Below are 23,902 nucleotides of genomic sequence, written 5' to 3'. Positions count from 1 at the left end.
CTGTGGACTTCCTCTGCTCCATTAGCTCCCCCGGGCTTCAGCCCACAGTGCAGAGTTTGGACTTGCCAGCCTTCATAACCACACAAGCCAATTCCTGATAATGAATCTCTTTCTGCGTATATATACGTGCTACTGGATTTGCTTCTCTGGAGAGCCCTGGCTAATGCAGACACCAGCTAGCTATTTAGAGAAAGCAAGTCGCAGGGAGAGGCCTGGGCTACCCGTGCCCCAGCAGGAGCTGCCCTTTCAGGGTAGTTAGTGTGTGTGAGTTTCCTTGTCAGCCAAAGGAGATAGGCAGTGGTTGGAATACTCAGCTTCTTGTTCAAGGGACTCGTCTCTGGGATTTGCCAGTCAGCCCTGCCTCCTATATTTCTTAGAACTAAACCAATTCCAGAGAAGTTCCAGCCACGGCCCATGTTCCTCATTCATTGTTTTGGCTTTGCAATTCGGGGTGTGTGTTTCCCCCCTTGCTACGTGCACCCTGCAGTTGTCTCTGAGCTCAGAAGTGGCAGCATCCTTGGCCCTCCTCCCTCCACGCCCCCGTTTGATCTTCATTGCTTTTGGCAGTCCAGATGTATTTGTGGATTGGGATTAAAATGTTTTTGAGTTCTGTCAAAGGTAGAGTTTGTGTTTCTGTCATTTTCTCCTATTGCTTTTGGATGACTTCCAAGAAAAGGGGGGAAATGCTGAATTTACTCCACCAATTTAAAGTTAGAAATCTTGTAAGAATTTTGAATTTTTGCAAATCTGATGTATTTGAAATATTATCTCACAGTGGATTTAATTTGTATCTCCCTGAATACCCGTGAGATGGAGCATTTTTTGTATGTTTCTTGTCTATTCTGGTTTGCTCTTCTGTAATATGCCTGTTTATATATCCTGCCCATTTTTCTATTCAGTTTTTTGTCTTTTTCTGACTGATTTGGAAACATTTAAATATCTATTTTTTATCCTAATACATTTTTGGCTAACTATATTGCAAATATCTTCACTTAGTCTGTGACTTATTTTTTTAACCTTGGAAGGTAGATTTTATTAAAAAGAAATTTTATATATTAAAAAAAATTTTTTTAAACAGAGACAGGGTCTCACTCTGTCTCCAAGTCTCACAAAGTGCTAGAATTACAGGCATGAGTCACTGCAGTTAGCTCAGAATTGACATATTTAGATATGGAGTTTTTATATCTAAAGAACATAGCATATTTTTTCCATTTTTTAGGACTTTGTTAATGTCTTTCAAATACACATTTAAAATTGTGTCTATTGGCCAGGTGCAGTGGCTTATGCCTGTAATCCCAGCACTTTGGGAGACCGAGGTGGGAAGATTGCAACATAGTGAGACTTCCTCTCTACAAAAAATAATAAAATTAGCCCTTGATGTGATGTGAGGAAAACGGCCCTTCACTTCTGTGGTCTTCCTCCCCCAAAACCATAGCCCTGGTCTCATTGAAGGACATTTGACAAAACACCTGACCAGTGCTCCTCAAAACTGTCAAGGTCATCGAAAGCAAGGAAGTCTTGAGAAATTGTCATAGCCAAGAGGAGCCTACGATGATGATGTGACTATTGAATGTAATATCGTATCCCAGATGGAATCTTGGAAAGGAAAAAAGACATCAGGTAAAAACTAAGGAAATCTGAATAAAGGACGAATTTAGTTAATAATAATGTGTCAATATTGGTTAATTAATTTTAACAAATAGGCCATACTAATGTAAGATGTTAATAATAGGGAAAACTGAGCACAGGGTAGATAAGAACTCTGTACCATCTTCACAATTTTTCTGTTCTAAAAAATAAAGTCCATTTAAAAAATAAGTTTATTCTATGTTTCCAGTTAGAAATGTGTTTTGTAATTCTCAAATCGTAGATTTTATTTTATGTTTTTATTTTTCTAAGACATAGTCTCACTCTGTAGCCTGGGCTAGAGTGCCGTGGCATCAGCCTAGCTCACAGTAACCTCAGTAACCACAGTAAACTCCTGGGCTCAAGCAATCCTTCTGCCTCAGCCTCCCGAGTAGCTGGGACTGCAGGCATGTGCCACCATGTCCTGCTATCAAATCATAGATTTTGAAAAGCATGTTTGTGTGATTGATTTCTAACTTATTTGCATCTTGGTCAAAGAATGTTATCTGTGTGATACCTCTTTCCAGATTTTTGGAACTTACCATAAAACCCTGTTTGTGTCCAATGTTTGTAATGTTCCATTGTGCTTGAGAAGAAGGGGTATTCTCGAAATATTGTAGGGATCTATATATGTCTAGTAGATTAAGCTTATTAACTTTGCTGTTCAAATCTTCCTCATTCTCAATAATATTTTATATGTTTTATGGTGAGAGAGATGTGATCACAGATTTGTCAATCTCCTTGTAATTTTGTCAAGTTTTGCTTAGCACATTTCAAGGCTATGTTATTTAGGTAAATGTAAGTAGAAAACTGTCCTATCTTCCTGGTGAAGTATTCCTTTTATCTTTACATAACAATTCTCTTTATTCCTAATGACTTTTGTATTAGAGTCTTCTTTACCTATATGAACACCAATTTTCTTACAATCAGTGTTTGTCTGGTGTAGCTTTTTCCAGCCTATTATTTTCAACATTTTTGTGTCCTTATGTTTTCAGTATGCTCTTGTAAACAACTATAGGTGGGTTTTTATTTTTTTTTTATTTTTTTTTTTTGAGACACAGTCTCGCTTTGTTGTCCAGGCTAGAGTGAGTGCCATGGCGTCAGCCTAGCTCACAGCAACCTCAAACTCCTGGGCTCGAGCGATCCTTCTGCCTCAGCCTCCCTAGTAGCTGGGACTACAGGCATGCGCCACCATGCCCGGCTAATTTTTTATATATATATATCAGTTGGCCAATTGATTTCTTTCTATTTATAGTAGAGACGGGGTCTCGCTCTTGCTCAGGCTGGTTTTGAACTCCTGACCTTGAGCAATCCGCCCGCCTCGGCCTCCCAAGAGCTAGGATTACAGGCGTGAGCCACAGCGCCCGGCCTATAGGTGGGTTTTTAAAAAACACTAGATTGACAATCTCCCTTTTCAAAATTTTTTATTATGAAAAAAATCAAACACATAGAAAATTAAATTTATAGTTTTAATTGATTAATTTAGTCCATTAACATTTATTGTGATTATTGATATCTTTGGATTTATCACTACTATCTTATTCTGTGCTTTCTGTTCACTCTTTTTTCTAAATTTTTTTTTCTTGTATTCTTTTGGATTCCTTTTCTTCTCTCTCCCTCTTTACTGTTTTGGAATTTATATGTTCTAATTCTATTCTCTTTGTAAGCACCTCTAAATTTTAACCAATTTACTTAAATTAACAAAGTTTAATCAATTTCTCTGCCCTACTCCATAACAATGTCAGGTCCTTTGCATGCTTAGCTCCATCATGTCTTCTCATTTCACCTGTATTGCTTGGTGTTTTACTTCCTTCTCTCATATTTCATCCCCCATATTAGTCATCATTATGATTATTATTTGTATAGTCAATATTTTGATTTACCATATGTTTATTTTCCCATCAATACTTCTTGCATCTCATCCTTTGTTCTGAGTTCTATTTCCTTCTTCTTGGAGTCAATCTCTCGAAGTGCTTGGTGAGATCTGGTGGTGGTAATCCATCAGTTGTTGATCTGAGAAGCTCTTCTTTTAATGCTCAGTCTTAAATAATAGTTTGGCTGGATGCAAAATTCTCATTTGGCAGGGTTTTTTCCTCCTAGCATTTTGAAGATATTTTACTTTCTTTTCGCTGGAAGCCTGCTCTAGCCTAATTGCCAATTCTTTGTAGGCAACTTATCTCTTTTTCCTGAGGTCTTTATATATCTATCTACATATAGAGAGAGATATTTATTTTCTTGTGTTCTGCAGTTACACTGTTATACAATGTATCCAGGATTAATTTTTAAATTTGTCCTCCAGATTTGTTGTAATTCCTGATAATAGCCTATAATAACAATAGCTAGTATTTTGTTAACTGTTAGCTAGGCAGCAGGCACTATTCTAAGTACTTTACGATGCTAACTTGTTTCATATTCACAACAATATGACTATCATGCCCATTTTATAAGGAATTTACGTATCTCATCCAAGTTGCACAATGGTAAATGTTGAAGGTGGGATTCAAACCTGGGCTTTTCCCAGGGCTTTCCATGGGCTTCATGGGACTCCACACATTGCTTTTCTGCTTAAGCCAGTTTGAGTTTTGTTTCTGGTACTTGCACCTGACAAAATCCTAACTGGTCCATTGGAAAACCAGGTGGATGTTGCTACTACTTACTGAAATAGGAAATCTAAGAGAGAAAATGTTCTCATTTGGAAAAAGTAAGCACAGAAATGGTTTCATCCAGGAACCTACTGAATATCCTCTTGGATGTCAGGGATTTTCATAACCATCTCTGGAAATTGCTATTGCCATACTCCAAATAGTTCCTGCCCACGTAGCCTCTCCTGGAACTGAACATCTGAAGGAATGAACTGCCTCTGAGCTGTGGTTTGCTGCAATGGGACCTGAAACAATTAGTGGCAATTAGTTGCGATGTGTGTTGTAAGTGATTTATGATTAATGACAAAACATCCATGTTTTCAAGTAATTTTCTCTAAATCTAATATTTTTATTTTGATCAAGGTTATCTAGGTAATTATTTTTTTAAAAATCAAATAGTCTTACAAAGCTTATGATGAGAAAACATTAGTCTCTGGGGCCACTTCTACCCACCCAGCAGCAACTGCTTTGAACTGTTGTAGTTGTTTCTTTAGGTATTTATCTCCCTATTTCTAAATAACATGCTAATACTATTATTTCTTGATTTTTATTGATTTCCTACTATGGAAGAGGAAGATTTTTACCCTGTCCTCCCTCAACTCTCCAATACTGTTATATTATAATTTTTGGCCAGTATTTATTGTTTATATTATTGTGGTTATGTAGTATGATATGGTGACGTTTTTATTCTTAACGTTTTATTCTTTTATTCTTAACGTTTAGTTTTCCTTGGAGTTAACAATTGCCTCACTTTGTCACTTAACATGCTTAATTTTCCATGTTACTTTCACTAATTTGACCTCAAACTCTCCAGCAGAAGCATAAATCTCCTCTCAATCTATCAGGTAATCATCACTTTCATTATTTCCTCCTCTTTAACTTCCTCCTCCTTTTGGTACTTCCTTTCCGTCCCAGTTTGGGCTGGTTTCCCTTTAGGTAACGTCCTGGGATTTCCCTTCAGCGTCACTCTGGTCATTAACTTGCTTTTATGCTGGATCCTCGATTTCCTGGATTCTATTTCATCCTCCGAGTTGGCCTGTTCTCTAGTTTTGCGGAGACACGTCCTCCGGTACCCCGCTCCCCCGTACCCCGCTCCTCCAAGGGTGTCCACGCAGCAGCAGCACTGGTGTCGCCAGGGTGCTCGTGGGAAATGCCCGATCCCGCGCCCACTCCACACCTGCCGAATCGGAGCCTGCGCTGTAACACGTTCCCCACGATCCAGGGCGCTTGTAAGTTTAGAAAGCACTGCTTTGGTCGCTCATGAGAGAGGTAAAAAAAAAAAAAAATGAGATTTTTGCCTTTCTATAATGCCTATATTCAACTTTCACTTTCGACTAACAATTTGACTGGAAAAAAACTTCCAAGTTGGAAATACTTTTCTATCAGAATTTTCAAGACATTTTTTCCATTGTCTCCTAACATCCAATGCTGCTGTTAATAAGTTCAATCCCATTATGATTTTCAGTTTTTTGTGTATGATATTTTTTTCTTCCAAGCACTTTTATTTCCAGGTTTCTGAAATTTCACGAGAAATGTGCCTTGGTGAGGGTCTTTTCTTCTTTGTTTGTTTGCTGAGTGTTCTATGTATTCAGTAAACCCTTTTAATCTGGAGACTCTTCTGGTTCTGTAATATTTTCTTGTATTATTTCTTAAATGACTTTCTCTAGTCGTTTTCTCTACTATCCATTACTAGAACTCCCAATAGGAAGATATTAGACTTCCTGGCATGCTCCTCTAACTTATCTTAAATCTTCTATTTCCATTTCTTTGTAATTTTTAGGGAGATTTTTTTTCAACTTCATCATCTAATTTTCCCATTAATTTTACTTATTTCTGCCACCACTTTTAATGTACAGGGGTTCCTTCTGTTCTCCAAATGTTCCACTTTGCAACATCTCCACCCTTTTTGTTGCATAGATACATTATCTTTTTATCTCAGTAAAGATGTTAATTACAGTTTTGTGAAAAGTTTTCTTGTGCCTCTTGCATTGTCTCTGTTTCCTCTGCATCTCTTTATTTGGCTTGTAGTTTTAGTCTTCGGTCATGTTAGGGGATTTCTTCAAATGTGTGGTGATTCCTAGTTGTTTGCTCCCATTTAGGCACGAGGCACTAAAATGATTCCTCAGAGCTCTGTGCAGGTCTCGTGGGCTGGTCAGGCAGGGACCTCGAAGTCTGTGGTATGACAGTTATCTATCGGTACTGGTAGTTTTGTGTTTTGTTTCTGTCTTTCTTCTTGTGTTGACCAATCTTCCTGGAATGGAATCCCCTGTTCTTTCACTTGGCTAGGGGCTGGGGAGGTGTAAGGCTGGCAGCCAGCATTCTCAGGGCCCGGTGGGGAAAGAGGTCTGGGGTGGTGGCGGCTCACATTTCAGTCCTGGACTCCCTGTGCATCTGCCCGTTTGCAGCTGTGCCTGTCTTCCTGCTCTCCAAAGAGTAAATCCTTAATCTTCTGCTGGGGTTGGGCAGGTGATCTGTGGGACTATCATTCTGCCAACTTCCAACCAATGATATTTTCAGGTTCATCTGCTTCTTTACCTTTAGAAGTACCTGAGCTTTTCTGGAGTTCAAACCATCAATCTGTTTATTTATAGCTCTCCACCTCTCCATGCCCAACTTCAGACTCCTAGTGTTGTGTTTTTTTTTTTAATTTTATTGAGTATAAAATATACAGTAAAGCACAGTCATAGGTGTATAGCTGGAAGAATGTTTGCATATCTACACCTGAGTAACCACCACCTCAGTCAAGATAGACAAACATTTTCATTATGCATGAAGATTCCCTCTTTCCAGAAAATACCCCCAGCCAAAGGCAACCACAATTTCAACTTCTGTCGCCATAGATTCATTTTGTCTGTTCTGGAACTTGGCGTGCATGGAATCGCGCAGTATGTATTCTTCCATGTCTGGCTTCTTTCACGCCACATTACGTCTGCACAGGTATTTTGTGCTGTTGCTGGCTTTAGTTTCTGATTAACCGTCCTTTCTTGTCCTCCTCTTCACTCTCCAGCCTCCTTCCACCTTCCTCTCTGCTCAGTGCATCCTCTAACCTGCTTCCCGATGGCTATGGGGTGACGGACGCAGCCTGGCAGGGCTCCAGCTGGTGGGTGTGCACCATTTCCTCGATAATTATCTACAGTCCGCCCTGTGAACTACAGCCAGGTATACAACCGCCACCCTGAGCAAACATGTTCATTATTGCTGGCAGCTACACGGTGTTCATGAGAGAGTACATGCGCGCGCACGCGCGTGCCTGCTCTGAGGTCCTGGCTCTTTCACAAGGGCATTTTTTATCTGAGCAAGTCTGCTTCTCTGTCCCTGTTTCTCATTCCCCCCAGCCCCTGGATCCACCAAATATTGTGAGCCTCTCCAGGGTCAGCAGACTTCAGGTCAGTGAAGAGGAGACTTATTCTGACCTAGGGATCTCCTCCCTCCCCCTTTTAAAGCCCAGTGTTGGGAGGGGCATTGGCCCGGCAGCAGCCGGGCTGCAGACAGTCCCCCGCTCTGCATAGCCAGGGGGCCCAGGGAGGCCGGGATGAGACTGCTGGGTCAGGATGAGAGTAATACTATTTGATATTTTGCAAATTATGATCCTGAAGAAAGTAAGTGTGTCAAAGGTATAATCTTGACTTCCAGAGCCAATAATTCTGCCTGCTGGAAAAGCTCTCTCTGAGTTCCTATGAGTCTGGGAAATGGTAAGGAGCTAGCTTGAAACTAACTTCAAACTTTCAATCTTCTAACTTTTCCCTGGGTCCTTCATCTTCAAATAAGGCCACCCTTTATTTGATAACTTTGAAGACATCTTCTTAATAAAATTTATTTAATGTCTTTTTGTAGAGATATCTTTGTAATCTTTTAAGATTTAGCCTTTGGTCATTTTTTTTTAAAGAAAGCATTTACTGATTGCCTTGGTCTTTAGTTTCATCATGTATAGACAGCATCCTCTGTTCAGAGTGATCTCTACTAATTTCAACACCACCATCCTTGTAGTCCAAAGATTCAGAAAATCTTTAACTAGAGTATACATTATTTTTGTGGCAGTTTTGCCTTTTTGATTATACATTTTCTTCTTAAAGATTAAGTAATTATAGAGAATTTCTTTTTCCTTTTCTTTTCTTTCTTTTTTTTTTTTTTTGTTTTTGAGATAGAGTCTCGCTGTTGCCAGGGTTAGAAAGCAGTGGCGTCAGACTAGCTCACAGCAACCTCAAACTCCTGGGCTCAAGCGATCCTCCTGCCTCAGCCTCCCGAGTAGCTGGGACTACAGGCATGCACCACCATGCCCGGCTAATTTTTTCTATTTTTAGTAGAGGTGGGGGGGGTCTCACTCTTGCTCAGGCTGGTCTCGAACTCATGACCTCCAGCGATCCTCGCACCTTGGCCTTCCAGAGTGTTAGGATTACATGCGTGAGCCACCGCGCCCAGTAGAGAAATGTTTTTAAAACAGAATTTGGCATGAAATTTTATTGCAGTGGCCACCTGCGTGTCTGTGCAGGGAAGAGCTGTATTTGGGGAAGGTGTGTTCAGCATAAATGGCATAATAGAGTCACGGATATTGGCCTTAAGACGTAAAGATTCTGATTTCATACTTTAAATGCCAAAAGAAAGGTTTCCAGGGCTTTGACCCTCTGTCAGGCTGGCTCTGACACCTCTGATCTCAGTGCTGTCCTCCCCGCTATCCACAGAGGAACAGCTCCTGGCAAAGCGGGTCCCCTCCCCACCATCTAAGACGTCCAGGAATGGGACTCCCAGGACTTCTGCTTCTGGGCTGCTCCTCTGCCCTGGTGGAGGCACTGATGGGGCTCGTGGGAGCATCTGCTTTGGAGGGCTTCCCTACGCAAGCTTTCTGAGAAGGGCTGGCGACACGACATGGGAAGAGACGGGAGATGTAGGAGCTGAGTGATGAAGCGGGCTTAGGATAGATCGTGGAGAGAGGATCTGGGAAGAGCGCAGGCAGGGAAATGGGGAGGGGTTAGGACGGCCACAAAGGCTGAATGCAGCTGCTGGCTGAGCTCTGCAATAAGGTCTTACACCAGTACAAATCCTGGTGCTCTACTTTTCCGTAGCACGGCACACTGTAAAGTCATGCTACAATAATCACCATCTTCCAAGTCTCAGCTTGAGAAATGCCTATTCTGTGAATCTCTTCCCAGATATCCCATTTATATTTCTCTCTCTCTCTCTCTTTTTTTAAATAACTTGTGTCATCTTATCTCCTAGTCTCCAGACCTCTGGATAGTTGTATAATGAGGAGGTTAGAACAGGCTGGGAGAAATTCAAATTTGCCGCTTAACATAAACAAACTTCAGGCTTAGTTTTGGGTAAACTCAGCTTCTTTTAGGAAATGCTCATTTCAGAGCTTTCTCTACCCCCATCCTTGTAGCCACAGATGGCAGCTAAGCAAAGGGGACCCTCAGTGGCCTTGCTGGGGAAGGTTATTGTCTAGGATCTATTTGGGGTCTTCTGAGGCCTCCCTGGCCTGGCCTTTGGGCTCCTGGTTGTCTCCACAGCTGAAACCACAGGTGGTGGGACTGCTGTTCTGTCCTGTGCTGGCCAGGTCGGGGCCAGGCCCTGGCTCAGGCTGACCATCCCCAGCTCTGCCACACCTCACCCTTGTCCACAGCAGCCCCAGGCAGGCCTCTGGCTCTCGGCCTACCTACCTTCATACCCCTGTGTGAGCGCAGGAAGACTTCTGGCTCCTTCCGTGCCACAAGAGGGCCTAGGAAGATTAGGAGGCACCACCGCCGACCCCTACCCTACCTAGACCCTTCCTCAGTCATTTCTAACAACCACCATGGGCGTCACCATGTTGCTTCTGTCCAGGGACATGATGTTTCCCAGGATGTACCTATGGAAAAAGGGCCAAGCCCACAGTTCTGGAATTTCACCCACGTTATTTGCTTGTGCCTAATACCCGCTCAGGGGCTGGAGCTGAGCTGCGGAGGCACATGGGTTGCTGATCAGTCGTCCTTCTCCCCTCCTGGAAATACGGGGCTTCCTCTTTTCTGCTTATGTTGGGTGATCACCTCCCCTAAGTACTCTCTTTTCACAGGACTCAGGCTTCAGAGCTTTCCTTACGAAGCATAAAAGGGAACTTTTGGAATTTAGAAAACCCTTTCTTTGCCTCATGATGTTCAGCCTTCAGGCCTTGTTTTGGAGCGTTGGCTCTGAGTCTTGAGGCGGAAGGAGGGCCCCGTCTTTCCCCCATCTCCAACTTTAACAATGGGCGCCATTCGCTGAAGAGGGAGAGCATGAAGAGGAGGAAAAGTCAAAACATCAAAAGCACATTTACATTCTGGGAGGCCCAGGCGGGAGGCGCTTGAGGTCAGGAGCTGGAGACCAGCCTGAGCAAGTGCCAGACCTCGTCTCTACTAAAAATAGAAAAAAAGTAGCCAGTTGTGGTGGCACATGCCTGTAGTCCCAGCTACTCGGGAGGTTGAGGCAGGAAGATGACTTGAGCCTAGGAGTTTGAGGCTGTGGTGAGCTATGATGACGCCATCGCACTTTAGCCAGGGCCACAGAGTAAGACTCTGATTCAAAAAAAAAAGCACATTTACATATGTTTTTAAAGTCCTGTTACACAAGAGAAGCTATCAACTGTGGCTGCTGCTGAGGGCGCACCTGCTCAGGGTTGGGTCGGCCCTGGGCTCCACAGCAAGTCACTCGCTGCCACCCTGCGTGGTGACCAGAAGGGAAGGCTCCTCGGACTTCAGCTGCTGCTTCCTCAGGGCCAGGAAGGGAGCAGGTTGGCTGGGACTCTGGCCTGGCAGATGGCAGAGGTGTACCCCACATCCCTCCTGAACCCAGGGCAAGCACATCATTGCCTCACAGTCCTGCCCCGGGGGGTTGTTGGTTTGTTGGGTATTTACAGGAAAGCTATTGCATTTCAGATGAGTCAGTGCTGGGTGGGTAGAGGAGGGTGACGTTTCATATGAACTCCTGGTCCAGGACTTTGAGGCTGCAGTGAGCTATGATGATGCCACTGTACTCCAGCCTGGGTAACAGAGCAAGACCCCATTTCACTTAAAGAAAGAAGAAGAAAATAGGAATCAGAGAGGAAAAGACCAATAAGGCAGAGTAGGGAGTGGGGAGATTCCCCCAGAGATGGAGAAGGCTAGGAGGGGAGAGGCAGAGGAGTTCTAAGGGAGGTGGGAGCAGGTCCATCAGTAGTTCTTGAGACATGCTGCTATTTCTCACCTTATCCCAAAGCTCATGTAGCTGCTACCACTGCCTCCACACTAAGTTAATTAGCTGAGTGACATTTGTTTACAGCTCTTCCATGGCTCTTTACTTTGAAATTCCAGACGCTCTGTTCTGGGTTGACTACCTGCCCCAGCACTCCAGGGCCTGCAGTGTAAAGTCCCAAGTTCTGGGACGCTGATGTGCTCTGTTGGCTAAGAGACATGGAGTGGAAAGTGGATTGTATCCTGGATGGAAACTTCCTGAGGTGGGGATCAGGCCTGTTTTACTATCCGGTTCTCTGGTACATGGCAGACACTCAATAAATGCTTGTTGGGTGAATGAATGGTTGGGTTGGGTGGCATCTTGCCTTTTGCATAGAGAGAGGCTCATCCTCTCCAGTAGTCCTCTCATTGTAATGAGAGGAGGGGCTGGGTGCCCCTTTCCTCCTTGGTCTTGAGCAGTCCTGGACAGGAAGTGGTCTTTCTCTCATGTCAACAGAGTAAATAAGCACTTCCTCATGAGGCAAGAGCACAGACCTGTTCATGCCTTGACGCAGTAATTAGTGATGGGCGCTGAAGCGTGTGTCATCTCTGTCTCACACCGCACATCTTGCCACCTGTCCTACCACCTGCTCCAGGGCTTTTGCCTGGAATTGAAACTCAGCTGGTCATCAGGCCTGTCTCCTCCCTGACCCTGTCAGCTTCCTCCTCTTCTCCATGACAGTCATTGAGTGCTGTTCTAGGGGTGGGTAAAGGGAGGAGAGTGATGAACCCTTCTTTCCTGGAGTTAAAGTGGGGGGGGGAGGGACTAAGACCCAAATGACTAGATGTACTCTTTCAGGCAAGGCTTGATCCAGGGACTCTTTTGTGCTCCCTCTTGACTGCACCACCTCTGGACAGAGACCACCTTGCAGGTGGTGGGTAAGGTGGGTAAGAGCATTTCCCAGGCTGACCAGGGGCAGTCCCTCAATCAAGTCCTGCCTCACTTCTAAAATAAGGATAATAGAAGTACCTGCTTCATAGGGTTTGGGGCATGAATAAAGTTGCTGTCTATATAAAGTTCTTTGAACAGGGTGACACAAGGAGTGTGAAGTTTATACATCTTTACAAAGATACAAAATTAAGTACAATGTGAATATTTATTTAAAACAATAAAAGAAATCACAAAAATAAAAATTTTTAAAGATTGACAAATTCTAAAAATCACAAATCTTTTTAATACTATGATATTTGTATTAATCAACTGTGGGGTGCACCTCTACACCTCCCTTCATTGTTTGCTTGCATACTCCTCAATTGCCTCTTTATTCAACACCAATTTTATAATATCATTATCTTTAGTGCAAATAGATTGCAATCTTTCCTCTAGTCTGATTGGTTGAAAAAAATTTTTTTTAATTTTTGGTAGTTAATAATGGTTAACTATTGGCAGTTTCTTTCCACTTCACAACTCTTCATCTGTAATATCATATAAAACATCAGGATTATTAGTGGATTTGGGAAAACTCTGATTTACTCGCTATGACCATGTAACAAATCACCCCCAATGTAATGGCATACAACAGCAGCCACTCCGTGAGGCTCACAGATTCTGTGGGTCAAAAATTCAGGAAGGACTCAGGCTGGCAGTGACTCAACCACTGTGGCTGGAATCACCTGCAGGCTCTTTGGTCCACCCATCTGGAGCCTGGGCTGGGGGCCTGAGGCTCGGACAGCTGACGCAGCGCCACCTAGTGGTCTGTCCATGCGGCTCGGCTTTCCCACAGCATGGCAGCTCCAGGTGGGCGGATGTCTTACCTGGTGGCTCAGAGCTCTAGGAGGGAGTGTTCCAGCCACTAAGGAGAAAGCTGCATTGCCTTATGATCTAACCCACGGGGTCAAGCAGTGTCACTTTCCTCACTTCCTGTAAGTTAGAGACAATCCCAAGCCCACCAGATTCAAGAGGAGGGGAATTGGCTTCCACCTCTGCACAGGGAAGTGGCCGGTGGACAGGAGATATTGCTGCAACCATTTTTGGAAAATAAAAGCTGCCACAACTTCTATCACGTTTCTCTCATATGAGCTATTGTAGGTGTTGTGCTAGCTAATGTGCAGGAATTAGGAGAAATTCTATCTCTTGAAATTACCATCAAATAAAAGAAAACATACACTCGAGGCATGCTTGATGACACCGTTTTCAGGAGAGAACTTCTGTTTTGATCAGGTGTCAATGAAAACAAAATCTTCCACTTGCAGTTTTATGCCTGATCCGATGAATTTTCCACAGACCAGATTCTGGCTCTATATATTTCAGACCTTGTTTCTCTTCCTCTACCCAATTCTTCTGACATCAAAGGACACATCCACACCACAGTGCAACCTCTGGCCTTGCACCTTTGTATTGCAACGCCAGGTGAGTTGACACGGAGTATTTTTGGAAACTATTCCTAAACCACATGTCTAGCAATAATTTCACTATGCATGGAACTGACCAAGAAACCACATAAATATATCTCACTAAACTGAAATGAAATGTATCTCTAATTCAACTTCTCCTTAATCAGATCCTAAAAATATCCACAGCCACATCCATGCTAACAGAGATGTTGGAGTGGGAAGACAGAGGGCTTAACCCCTTGTGGGTAAAATAGTTTACACTGGCAAATTTTACCAAAATGTATGCTCACGGGAACCTATTGCTAGGGCTCCTCTTGGAGCCTTGGAAGGGCACGTGCAAGAGGAAGTCCCAGCTTAAGCGTCATCAGCTTCATGATAAACCCACCTCTGCCTGGCACACAACAAGTATTGTATAAGAGTTTATTATTATTGGCTCCATTTTCTGATAGGTTTTCCTCCTGTGGTGGAAAGATGACTGTGCTCAACAGCCGCAGCTTCATCTCCTCCCACGTTCTGGCCCAGCAGGAAAGACAGAGTGTCTCTTCTAGAACTTCATGCACCAGAATTTACTTTGCACCCGCTGGGGTCATGAGTCAAATGAACCAAACCGCACAGTGGTCAGGGGGATTCCGTGAGCCGATAGCCAGCCTCGTTGGGGGGCCACACGCTGCTTTCTCGCAGCTGGAGGTGGGGTTGACACCACCCAAATCAGGGGGGAAAGAGGACTGGGGAGGGCTGGTTCTCAGAGGAAATTTGAAGAAATTGGGAGATATAAATGCCAAACAAAAAAATAGGTGTTCGTTTACTGCAAGTGTACAGCAAACTTTGAGAAGAGAGTGGTATAAAGGACGCCCAGCAAGGGGAGAGGGGTGCAGATGGGAAACGAGGATGCCCAAGACCACCTCCGGCTCAGCAGGCTTTGTCAGGTCTGCTTTGATGGGCCCTGCAGGAATGTCCCTCTCTGGAAGACCCCACTGGCCTGGGTGAGCAGCATGTGGCCTCTGCCCAGCCCAGCTGTGCTGCTGGCCCCATGCCAGACTGACGACCTCCACATGTCCTCTGCCTGTCTTCTGTCTTCTCATCCTGACCTTTGTCCTTCTGGGCATACTCCCTACCCACAGCCCGTGAGGGCCGGGCAGGGAGACCTCAGAGCTCTTCAAGACCTCAGCCGGCGATCCTGCTTCCCTGCCCTTGGTCCCTCCACCTTCCCACCCTGGGTCTCAACCAAGTAAAGCCCTAAGTCTTGGCATGTAATTCCCAGGCCATTGTTATGGGAGGGTCCTAAATACTCCCTCTCATCCAAGCAGAGCCCCGTGGCCCTCCTGCAGTGGGAGTGGCCAAATCTGTTGGATTGAGCGGTGGTTTTCAACCTTTTTATAGTCATAAAACTCTTTTCAGACCTGATGGAAGCCAGGGACCTGAGTGCGCCCTGCAGGGAGGTCTCCTCTAGCCACGTGCGGCGGTGGGGCTCTAGAAACGTGGCTGGTCTGAACTGGGGAGGGCTGCCCGTGCAAAACAGTGGATTCTGAAGACTCCGTATAGAAAAAAAAGTAAAATATCTCCTTAAAAATTGTATATGTCGATTGCATGTTGAATGGATAATACCTTGGATTATTGTGTTAAATGAAATACATTATTGAAGTATTTCACCTGTATGTTTTTAATTCTTTTAATATGGCTCCTAGAAAGTGCAGTGTGGCACCTATGGCTCCCGTGACATTCCTGTGGGGCAGGGCTGCTCTGGGCCCTTTTGCCAGAAACACTCACATGCATATGTTGAGCCACGTAATTTTGTATGTGATTTCAGGGACTGTGGGAAGTACCCTAAATCCAATCCATGGCCCCGAACCCCAAATTAAGAATCTCCAAGTCAGGAGTTTTGTGGTTTTCTCCAGGCCTAGCATGTACCACGTTGTCACTCCACAGATGGGGAACTGAGCGCCGAGCCCTCCTCCCCGTACGGCCAGCTGTCCTTGTGGGATGTGGGGACCTGGCCCTCCCAGTCTTGTGTAGAGGGCTGGGGTCACGTTGGACTATACCCTGAAAGCCCAGGCCCCATCCCCAGAACAGGGAAGCCAGTACAGAGAGTCCAACCCTAGGCTCTGCCGGGTACCACCTGGGTGACTTTCTACCTTGCTTCATCTTTGACCGACTTGGAGTGAGTCGTTAGTAGTTTCCTACATTGTACATTTACCTTTTCATTAGATTTTATATCTGGTTCATGCAAACGAGAAGTAGTTTTCATTCAGTTAATTTTTACTCGTTCTTAGACCATTATTAGTTTTCTGTCTTGGTTGGTTCTGTAATAAAATATTTTACATCCACTTGTAATAATTCAACATTAATTCAGTTTCCTTTGTCTCGAAAAACAAATCATTAAAAAAGAAAAATAGGCTGGGAGCAGTGGCTCTCGCCTGTAGTACTAGCACTCTGGGAGGCTGAAGCAGGTGGATAGCTCAAGGTCAGGAATTCGAAACCAGCCTGAGCAAGAGTGAAAAATAGAAAGAAATTAATTGGCCAACTAAAAGTATATAGAAAAATTAGCCGGGCATGGTGGCGCATGCCTGTAGTCCCAGCTACTCGGGAGGCTGAGGCAGGAGGATTGCTTGAGCCCAGGAGTTTGAGGTTGTTGTGAGCTAGGCTGATGCCCCGGCACTCTACTCCAGGCAAAGAGTGAGACTCTGTCTCAAAAAAAAAAAAAAAAAAATTACTGTTCAATTATATACTACACTGATGATAAAATGACTGACTTCATGTCATTTTAGGAAAGCATTTAGTGCTAAGTGCACACTGAATACTTTAAACAGGTGGCTTCACAAAGTTTTCTTCTACAATTTTCATAATCTAAGAGTTATGAAACTGATCGGTCTCTTTTACCTTTATTACAAAGTCTAATAGAAATTTCCTAAGGTCTTGGGACTGGCTGACCAGAGGTGAGGGAGCTGTCACTAGTGGTGTCTAGACCCCTGGCAGCTCCTTGGAGTCGGCTCAGGGGCAGGTGAGGAGCAAGCTCTAGCCAGCGTCTGCCACCACTACTGCTCTTACTGCTGTTACCTGGACTCCTGGCTGCATAGAGCTGGGCTCAGGTGTTCTGCCACCTCCCCCAGGGGCTGGCCTTGCCTAGGCAGGGCTGGGCTGCCCCCACCCTGCCCTCTGCCCTCGGCACAACCAGCTTCCTTCCACTGCTCCCAGGACTTGTCTGCCTCCTCCTGGCTGCATCTTCAGCCCTGACATTCCAGATCTGGAAGAGGTGCTCCACCTGCGGGTCCTGGAGCCCTGCCAGAGGTTTCTGGAGATGCTGGTTGACCCAGGCTCTTGGGGAAGAGGGGAAGGTGCTGAGCTGAAGGAGACACCTGGGGGTGGAGCCCCAACCTGTTTATAGGATCGTGGCTCCTAGGAGGCTGGTGGATTCAAGGCCAGTCCCATCCCACTGGGACAGTTGCCGCCATCTAGCTAGAGAGCCGGTGTGTTGGCGAGGGCTGGGCCTGGAGTGGAGCCAGAAGGATTGTCATGGAGAGCGTGTCACCTGGGGGACCACCTGACCATCCTCCCCAGGTAACAGTATCTGCCCGGCCTGGGGCCACCAGTCAGGGCCGGGCCTGGGGCCGGGGTGCACTCTGAGAAGCTTGACGCAGCTGAAATCAGCGTGATTCTGGTCTCTGCCTGGGCTGAGGCAGGGGTGAGGGGCCTGGGCCTGGTGCTGCAGAGTGGGTGGGATGTGCGAGTGGCATCCGGAGAAGTGGGGCCTGGGGACAAGAGTCTGGCCAGCAGAGCTTCCCTTCTCTGCCACAAGTGACCAGCAGCAGCACCCTCAGGGACCCTCCCTCCTCCAAAGGCTCAGGTCCCCCATCCGAGAACACAGTGGCTACGTGACAGACAAGGGGACCCAGCAGGCCACGGCCACCACAGGCCAGTGGACTTCCTGGAACTGGCTGGAACCCTGGGGTCACCCTGTGTGTCTCAGGGGCTGTGGGGCCTGAATCCCCATCACTGCCAATTACTGGCTGGGCCCAAGAGCTGTGAGGCTGCACCCAGGCCAAGGAGGTCTACAAACTGCTCACCCCACTGGCCGTGTTTTCCCCTCAGCCCAGATTTCTCATCCTTTGCCAGAGACCAGGGCCAGCAGGACTGGCTCCTCTGGTGCCCCAGATGGTAGCCAGGAGGGGGCTAAGTATGCCGAGGTCCTTTGCCTCATTGCAGACCGTGGCAGGCCCTGAGAGCCAGGGCGGCACCAGATCCGGACAGGCAGCTCCAGACTGTGCTCCTGGAAGAGACTTGGCCTGGGACAGGCCAGACTCCAAGGACTCCTGGGGAAGATAGAGAGGGACCCCTGCATTGAAGGACAGTATCTCATGCCCCAGCCTGAGGTTGGGAGGACCCACGCCCAAGTCAGACATCAGTGGAAAGTTGAGTCTGGGAGGAACCCAGGGCTACAAGGCGTGGAGGGTTGGACAGCCTTGGCCCCATTGCCCCCTCCCCAACCCCAAATCAGAAGCCCTGAGCCCCAGAACAGCCGCCTGTGGAGGAAATACCCTCCTTCAAACTCATCTCCCTGGCAAAGGCTGTGCATCCTTCCCCTTCCTCCCTCAGCCTGCTCTAGGGCCTGCCCCAGGGGTAAAACTAAAGTCCACATTTCAGTGATTTGGGAGCTTGAGTCTGCCCCACACTTGGGAAGCACCTTGCCCCCAGCCAGCGTTCCCAGGACTGAGTCCCCAAGACCAAGTCCCCAACCCCCAGCCTTGAGGTGGGTTCCTGTGGTGGGCGAGCCTCCTTCCCGGTGGAACAGAGGCCTGGAGCCTGTCCTGGGGCAAGAGCGGGCAGGCCGGGCAGGCCGAGCATCCAGGACCTGTTCTGGGACGTGCCAGCCCGTCCAGGAGCATCGGCCCAGACTGACTCAAGGAGTGGCAGGGCCCGAGGCTGTGGCTGGGCTTCCACTCCTCCTCTCTCCAGCCTCCCCAGTGGCCCCACCGTGGGTCACAGGGTGCCAGGGGTCAAAGGCAGGCTGGCTCATTTCTCTCTTCCTTCCAAAGCCCCAGGATCATGATCATAGTTACTCTGGACCCTAGTCTGGGGTCTCAGCCTCCTCAAGCTCCCCTGGGCCACATCCCCGGAGACAGGCAGGGATCAGCACTGAGCCTCACCCAAAACTTCCTGGGCCCTGAGCCTCTCCACAGGGCAAAGGCTCTGGTCTGGGGTCCCTGCATAGGGCTGGGGAGAGAGTGGCTGAGACCCTCAGGAGGGAGGCACTCCAGGATCCCACAACAGCTGGGCCAGAAACCCCTCCAGAGGCAGCCGGGGTCAGTCATCAATGAGGGCAATAGTTCGGACGGGAGGGTACCTGGAAAGGAAGCCCCAGTGCCCTGGGGAGGAAAGGATCCTATTAGTTACTATGCCAGTCACTAGTCATATGTCAAAAACAAATCTGTGGAATTCCTGAGTCTATATATCCATGGGCAGTAGGGGGAAAGTTCAGTGCTTTTACAAAGAAGCAAAGTCCTGGCAAAGGTCAAATAGTAGACTAGTGCAGGGGTTGCGAGCTCTGCCTTGGAGTTTGAATTCTAACTCTGTCACCCACTAACTGTGACCTGGGGCGAGTTAACCTTTCTGAGCCTCAATTCCCTCATCTGTAAAATGGGAGGAGGCGAGAGGCTGTCTCATGAGGCCGTGAGGGTATCCATCAAGTTAGATTATGGAATGTGCTCTGTACAGCACTGTCAGTCTAAAAAATGACACCAGAGAAAATTACCTCTAGACATGTTGAGTTTACTCCGGGATGAGGATTGTAACCTAGCATGTAGAATGGCAGGCCACCAGCGAGTCCAGCGAGGGGAGGGTAAAGGGAATCTTGTACTAGCAAAAAGGGAGAGGTTCACATAAGCTGCTTAGAAATATTGGTCGTTGGTCCCAGAGGCTCAAAGCCAGAGTTGTCAGCTCGTTGGTGGAGACGCCATTACCGGGCAAGAGGTTTTTCTTGGAGAGCATCTTATGTGAATGACTGCCGTCCTGAAGGATGTCTCGTGATAAACCTTGTCAGAGCAGGTGTGTGAAGGATGTGAAATGGTTTTCTGTGACATTTTTAGAAAGTCCTTGGAAACAGTTCTCATCTCAGGCACATACGTATGAGCCTCCTGTCTTTTGTGTCTTCCTGGCCCTGTTTTGTCTGGGTCTGACAAAATTGATTTCATCCTGGTATCTGCAACGTTCACAGTTCCTAGAAACATAACAAGCACTTAATAAATAGTAATAAGAGTAATTACCTAGAACCTGCTGAATTTTTTCCTAAGAATTCTTCTATGAATTCTACAAGTATTAACATCTTTAGCCTCAGAATACCCTGTGAAGTCCACGCTATTATTATTCCCACTAGAGATGAGGAAACAGAGGCACAGAGAAGTTTAGTGACTTGTCCAGGGTCACACAGCAAGTAAGTGACAGGACCAGAGTTTAAATCCAGATAACCTGGCTGCAGAGTCTGCCTTTAACTCCCCATAAAGACCAGTCATTGTAACCATTGTCACAATAATACAATGCTCTAGGTGCTCTACTTAGCGATGGTCTTAGAGGTGAAGAGAATTGGGATTTCACCCTGGGAAAAATAACCTGCCAGGGAATGGTGGGCTTTCTGAGGTTGAGAAGCTCTCAGTGGTGGGAGGGAGAAATGAACAGCAGTCCTCAAACTGGGGACACTTCTTAGTAGCCCCAAGTGGCTTTAGAGCAGCCCACGGGCTGTGGACCTGTGGAGCCTCGGTCTGGCCCAAGGAGCAGGGGAGCGAGGCCAGGCTGCCTCTGCCCTTCCCGGGTCTCGGAGTGGGGCAGTGAAACCCGGCACCCCACAGGGCCCCCACATCCCAGACACCACCTTCGCAGGGCAGGCTGGGAAGGAATCTGGGTGCAGGGAGGAAATGGAAGCCAGGTGTCTAAAAATGCCTTAAGTCCCTGCCAATTACAACCTCTGGCTTAAGATCTACAGAGTTGAAATGTTGCTGCTGTCATTGGAGTTAATCCCGGAGAAGAGAGAAGCAAGCTACCTGGATGGGGGAGAGTTCGTGTGCTCTGATGGGGAGCTGACAGCAATGACAGGGACACTCAGCACAGAGCCACAGGAAAGGGAAGATGCTGGGTGGGGCTGTGAGTCACGAGTGGCTTTGCTTTGGCTTGTCATCCTTTATGGGTCTTTATGGGGAGTGTGTCCCCGTGGGTGCTGGGCCGGCCCCGAGCAGGCAGCACCTGTGCAGAGCAGAGACCAGTTTGTTGCGAGCACTGAGACCTTCTGACCACACGCGTGACGTGCGTGGGTCTGGTGTGGGGAGGGTGCAGCGCAGGAAAGAGCTTTGTTCCCGAGAGTCTGTCTCCCAACGAGATGCCCGCCCGGTGTCCACCATGCAAGTGCCGTGCTGCTTCTGCTCCCTCAGGGTGGGGACAGAGGGATGGAGGGACAGTAAGGGGCCTAGAAGGTCGAACTCACTTAGTGTGGTGGGGGTCTTCTGTGGGTTCTTCACCAGGCCTGCCACGTTGCACATCTCCAGGGGTTAGCATTCATACCTACCACACCGTGGCCCTGAAGGGTCCCCTCCTGGGTGGGTGCTCCCACCGCATCATTCCCGGAGCAGGTGATGCTCCTTCCTGACAGCCCCCCATTCTGATGGCCCTCCCTCCCACGCGGGCTCTGCCTGCTGGGCCCACGTGCCCCACAGGAGGCCGCCCCCACCCCCCACAGCCTCCTTTTCAGGATGACTCAAGGCCAATGACCTTGGAGTCAGCCCAGAGAAAAAATGCCCCTTTGTCCTGCCAGACCCATTTGAGTGAGTTATCTCAGGTCTCAGGGAATTATTACGAGAAACCTGTGCAGGGTGCCCAGGAAGAGCCATGCAGCTGGGCCCCAGGAAAAACAGAAACCCAAGGCCCCCCCTGGATCCCAGCAGTGCCAGGGATACCCCCCAGTGCCTTGTCCCCAACAAGATTCAGCCATGCCCCACCTGCCTCAGTTCTTCCTCCTGCCACCCACCCTCCACTCGCTTGCTCCTATCTCTGCCCTGGGAGTCTCTGTCCACTCAGCTTCCTCTCCCTGGTGGCTTGTCCTCGTGAACATCTTAATCCCAGTGACCTTTCATCCACAGCACCCCTTCTCCCTGTAACGGGCTGAGGGATCTTGGAGTTTCCTCGTCCGCACCCCAGTCAGTGCTGAGGGGCTGAGCTCCATTGTAGTGCCTGTGGATGTCACCCGGGGCTCAGCACCCCCTTGAGTCCTGCACCCGCTTTCTGTCTGGAAGGGCTGGAGGCAGGATGCTGGGCAGCAGGGCTATGCTTCTCCAAAGGGCTGCCCTCCCTGGGGGCTCTGGGTGTGGCCAATGTCAGACTGACCAGCGTGGTGGCCGCTCCTTGGCCTCAGTTCCTTGCTTTGTCCACAACGCTGTGCAATCCTGTCCCTAAAGCAGAGGGAGCCCCACAGACTTCATCCCTGGGGGTCTGCCATTCCCTAATTGCTGCAGTCCAGAACCAGGACCTCAAGGGCAGTGGTGGACAAAGGCCAGTTGGTCCCCAGAGCACCTCCCCAGAATGCTGGGCAGCACAGCAGTGTCACCAAGTACCGGGGACTGGTGAGGGCATGTCTGCAGCCAGGGACTCCCACGGCCCAGCAGCTGTGGGCTTGGGTGAGGTGACAAGCCGCGAGGACTCGGTAGATTGATATCTCTCTCCAGGGGGAGGCCTCTGCCTGCTGCCGGCTCACCATAAGGGTCTTGGAGGCGCGGAACCTGCCCAGGGCTGACTTGAGTGAGTAACGGTCTCCTGGGCCCCAGCGGATGCAGAGGGGACAGGCTCCCATGGAAGAGGCCCAGACAAGTGCCCTGGGGCTGGTCGGGGCCACCCAGGTGCCCACCAGAGTCTGGGCAGGACACTGGCGTGGCCCCTGGAGAGGCGTGTGAGTTCTCCCTCACAGCGCTTTCTCGCCTTCGGCAGTGAGCAAGGCAGACCCCTACGTGGTCCTGCAGCTGCCAACCGCACCGGGTATGAAGTTTAAGACCAAAACGGTCACCAACTCCAGTCATCCAGTGTGGAATGAGACCTTCAGCTTCCTAATCCACAGTCAGGTCAAGGTAAAGGCCAGGGCACCCCTGGCCACTCACCGGGAACAGGTGGTCTCCCCCCAGGGAGGGCTTTAGTGGAACACACATCCTCCGGGACTCTGGCAGGGAGAGTCGGGAGGAGGGTGTCTTTGGGGCCCCGTCCCTGTGTGTTGTGTGCGAGAGAACCTGTGAATGAATGAACAATATGGTTATTTTTATTTTGAAGTACAAAAGTGTGGAGGCATGAGACCCTTTTCTGCACATGCAGTAAGCGTCCAACAGAGGTGAGCTATTAGTAGATAATGTGCTGAGTGCTGTTCCTGGTCCCTAGAATGTTCTGGAGCTTACTGTCTACGATGAGGACTCAGTCACGGAGGACGACATCTGCTTCAAGGTGCTCTATGACATCTCAGAAGTCCTCCCTGGCAAGCTGCTCCGGAAGACCTTCTCCCAGCGTCCCCAGGTGTGTGGGGAAGTCCCCGTGGGCTCAAGGCTGAGGAAGTTGCTCAGTTTGTCCCACCTGTTTGGAGGCTGCTGGGTCTACTCACCCACAGGAAGATGGAAACCCCTCCCAGAGATATTTGCATTTTGATAAGAAAGGAGCAGGCTTAACCTTACAGTTACAGACTGAATCACCCAGTGGAGGAATTTTAGTCATCTGTGGCGGGAAGGTTTTGGGAGGTGGAGAACTTCCTAATGTCCCTCAAAAACCAACCCATGGAGCAGCTTTGTGAGGGTCTTGGTGCCCTCCCTGCTGCAGGCAGGGGCTGGGGGAGGGCAGAGTTCTGGGGGCTTGCCCCTCGCTAGAGGAAGAAGAAGGGCCGTGTGCATGACCATACCTCCTTTGGCTGTGCTCCTGGTCTCCCCTCCAGCCCTGCTCAGAGTTCTGGGACCCAGGGGGAGGGAGACCTGTTCTCTGCGGACTTACTAGCTGTGGGTAGCATGGGCAGGCAGCCCATCTGGCCCTGCACTCGGTTTCCTCAGCTGCAAATTGGGAATGATTGCACTAACGTGCCTC

At 48.0% G+C, this 23,902-nt stretch overlaps 1 protein-coding gene across 1 annotated transcript in view; it reads left to right on the top strand.

The window, feature by feature from the left end:
* Window positions 1-7,453: 7,453 nt before the first annotated feature.
* PLA2G4D (phospholipase A2 group IVD) overlaps window positions 7,454-23,902 on the top strand; it is a 29,985-nt gene continuing 13,536 nt past the window's right edge. Inside the window, exons 1-8 of the mRNA XM_076004636.1 lie at window positions 7,454-7,514; window positions 7,604-7,654; window positions 8,948-9,067; window positions 13,054-13,223; window positions 22,309-22,416; window positions 22,519-22,591; window positions 22,778-22,914; window positions 23,216-23,347. Of these exons, the coding sequence (XP_075860751.1) occupies window positions 7,454-7,514; window positions 7,604-7,654; window positions 8,948-9,067; window positions 13,054-13,223; window positions 22,309-22,416; window positions 22,519-22,591; window positions 22,778-22,914; window positions 23,216-23,347 (852 nt within the window). The remainder of the gene's footprint in view (window positions 7,515-7,603; window positions 7,655-8,947; window positions 9,068-13,053; window positions 13,224-22,308; window positions 22,417-22,518; window positions 22,592-22,777; window positions 22,915-23,215; window positions 23,348-23,902) is intronic.

This window comes from Microcebus murinus, chromosome 6, assembly GCF_040939455.1.
Source record: "Microcebus murinus isolate Inina chromosome 6, M.murinus_Inina_mat1.0, whole genome shotgun sequence".
In the NCBI taxonomy this organism is placed as follows: domain Eukaryota; kingdom Metazoa; phylum Chordata; class Mammalia; order Primates; family Cheirogaleidae; genus Microcebus; species Microcebus murinus.
The sequence above is the reverse complement of the archived record's forward strand: the minus strand, read 5'-3'. Positions and strand labels throughout refer to the sequence as shown.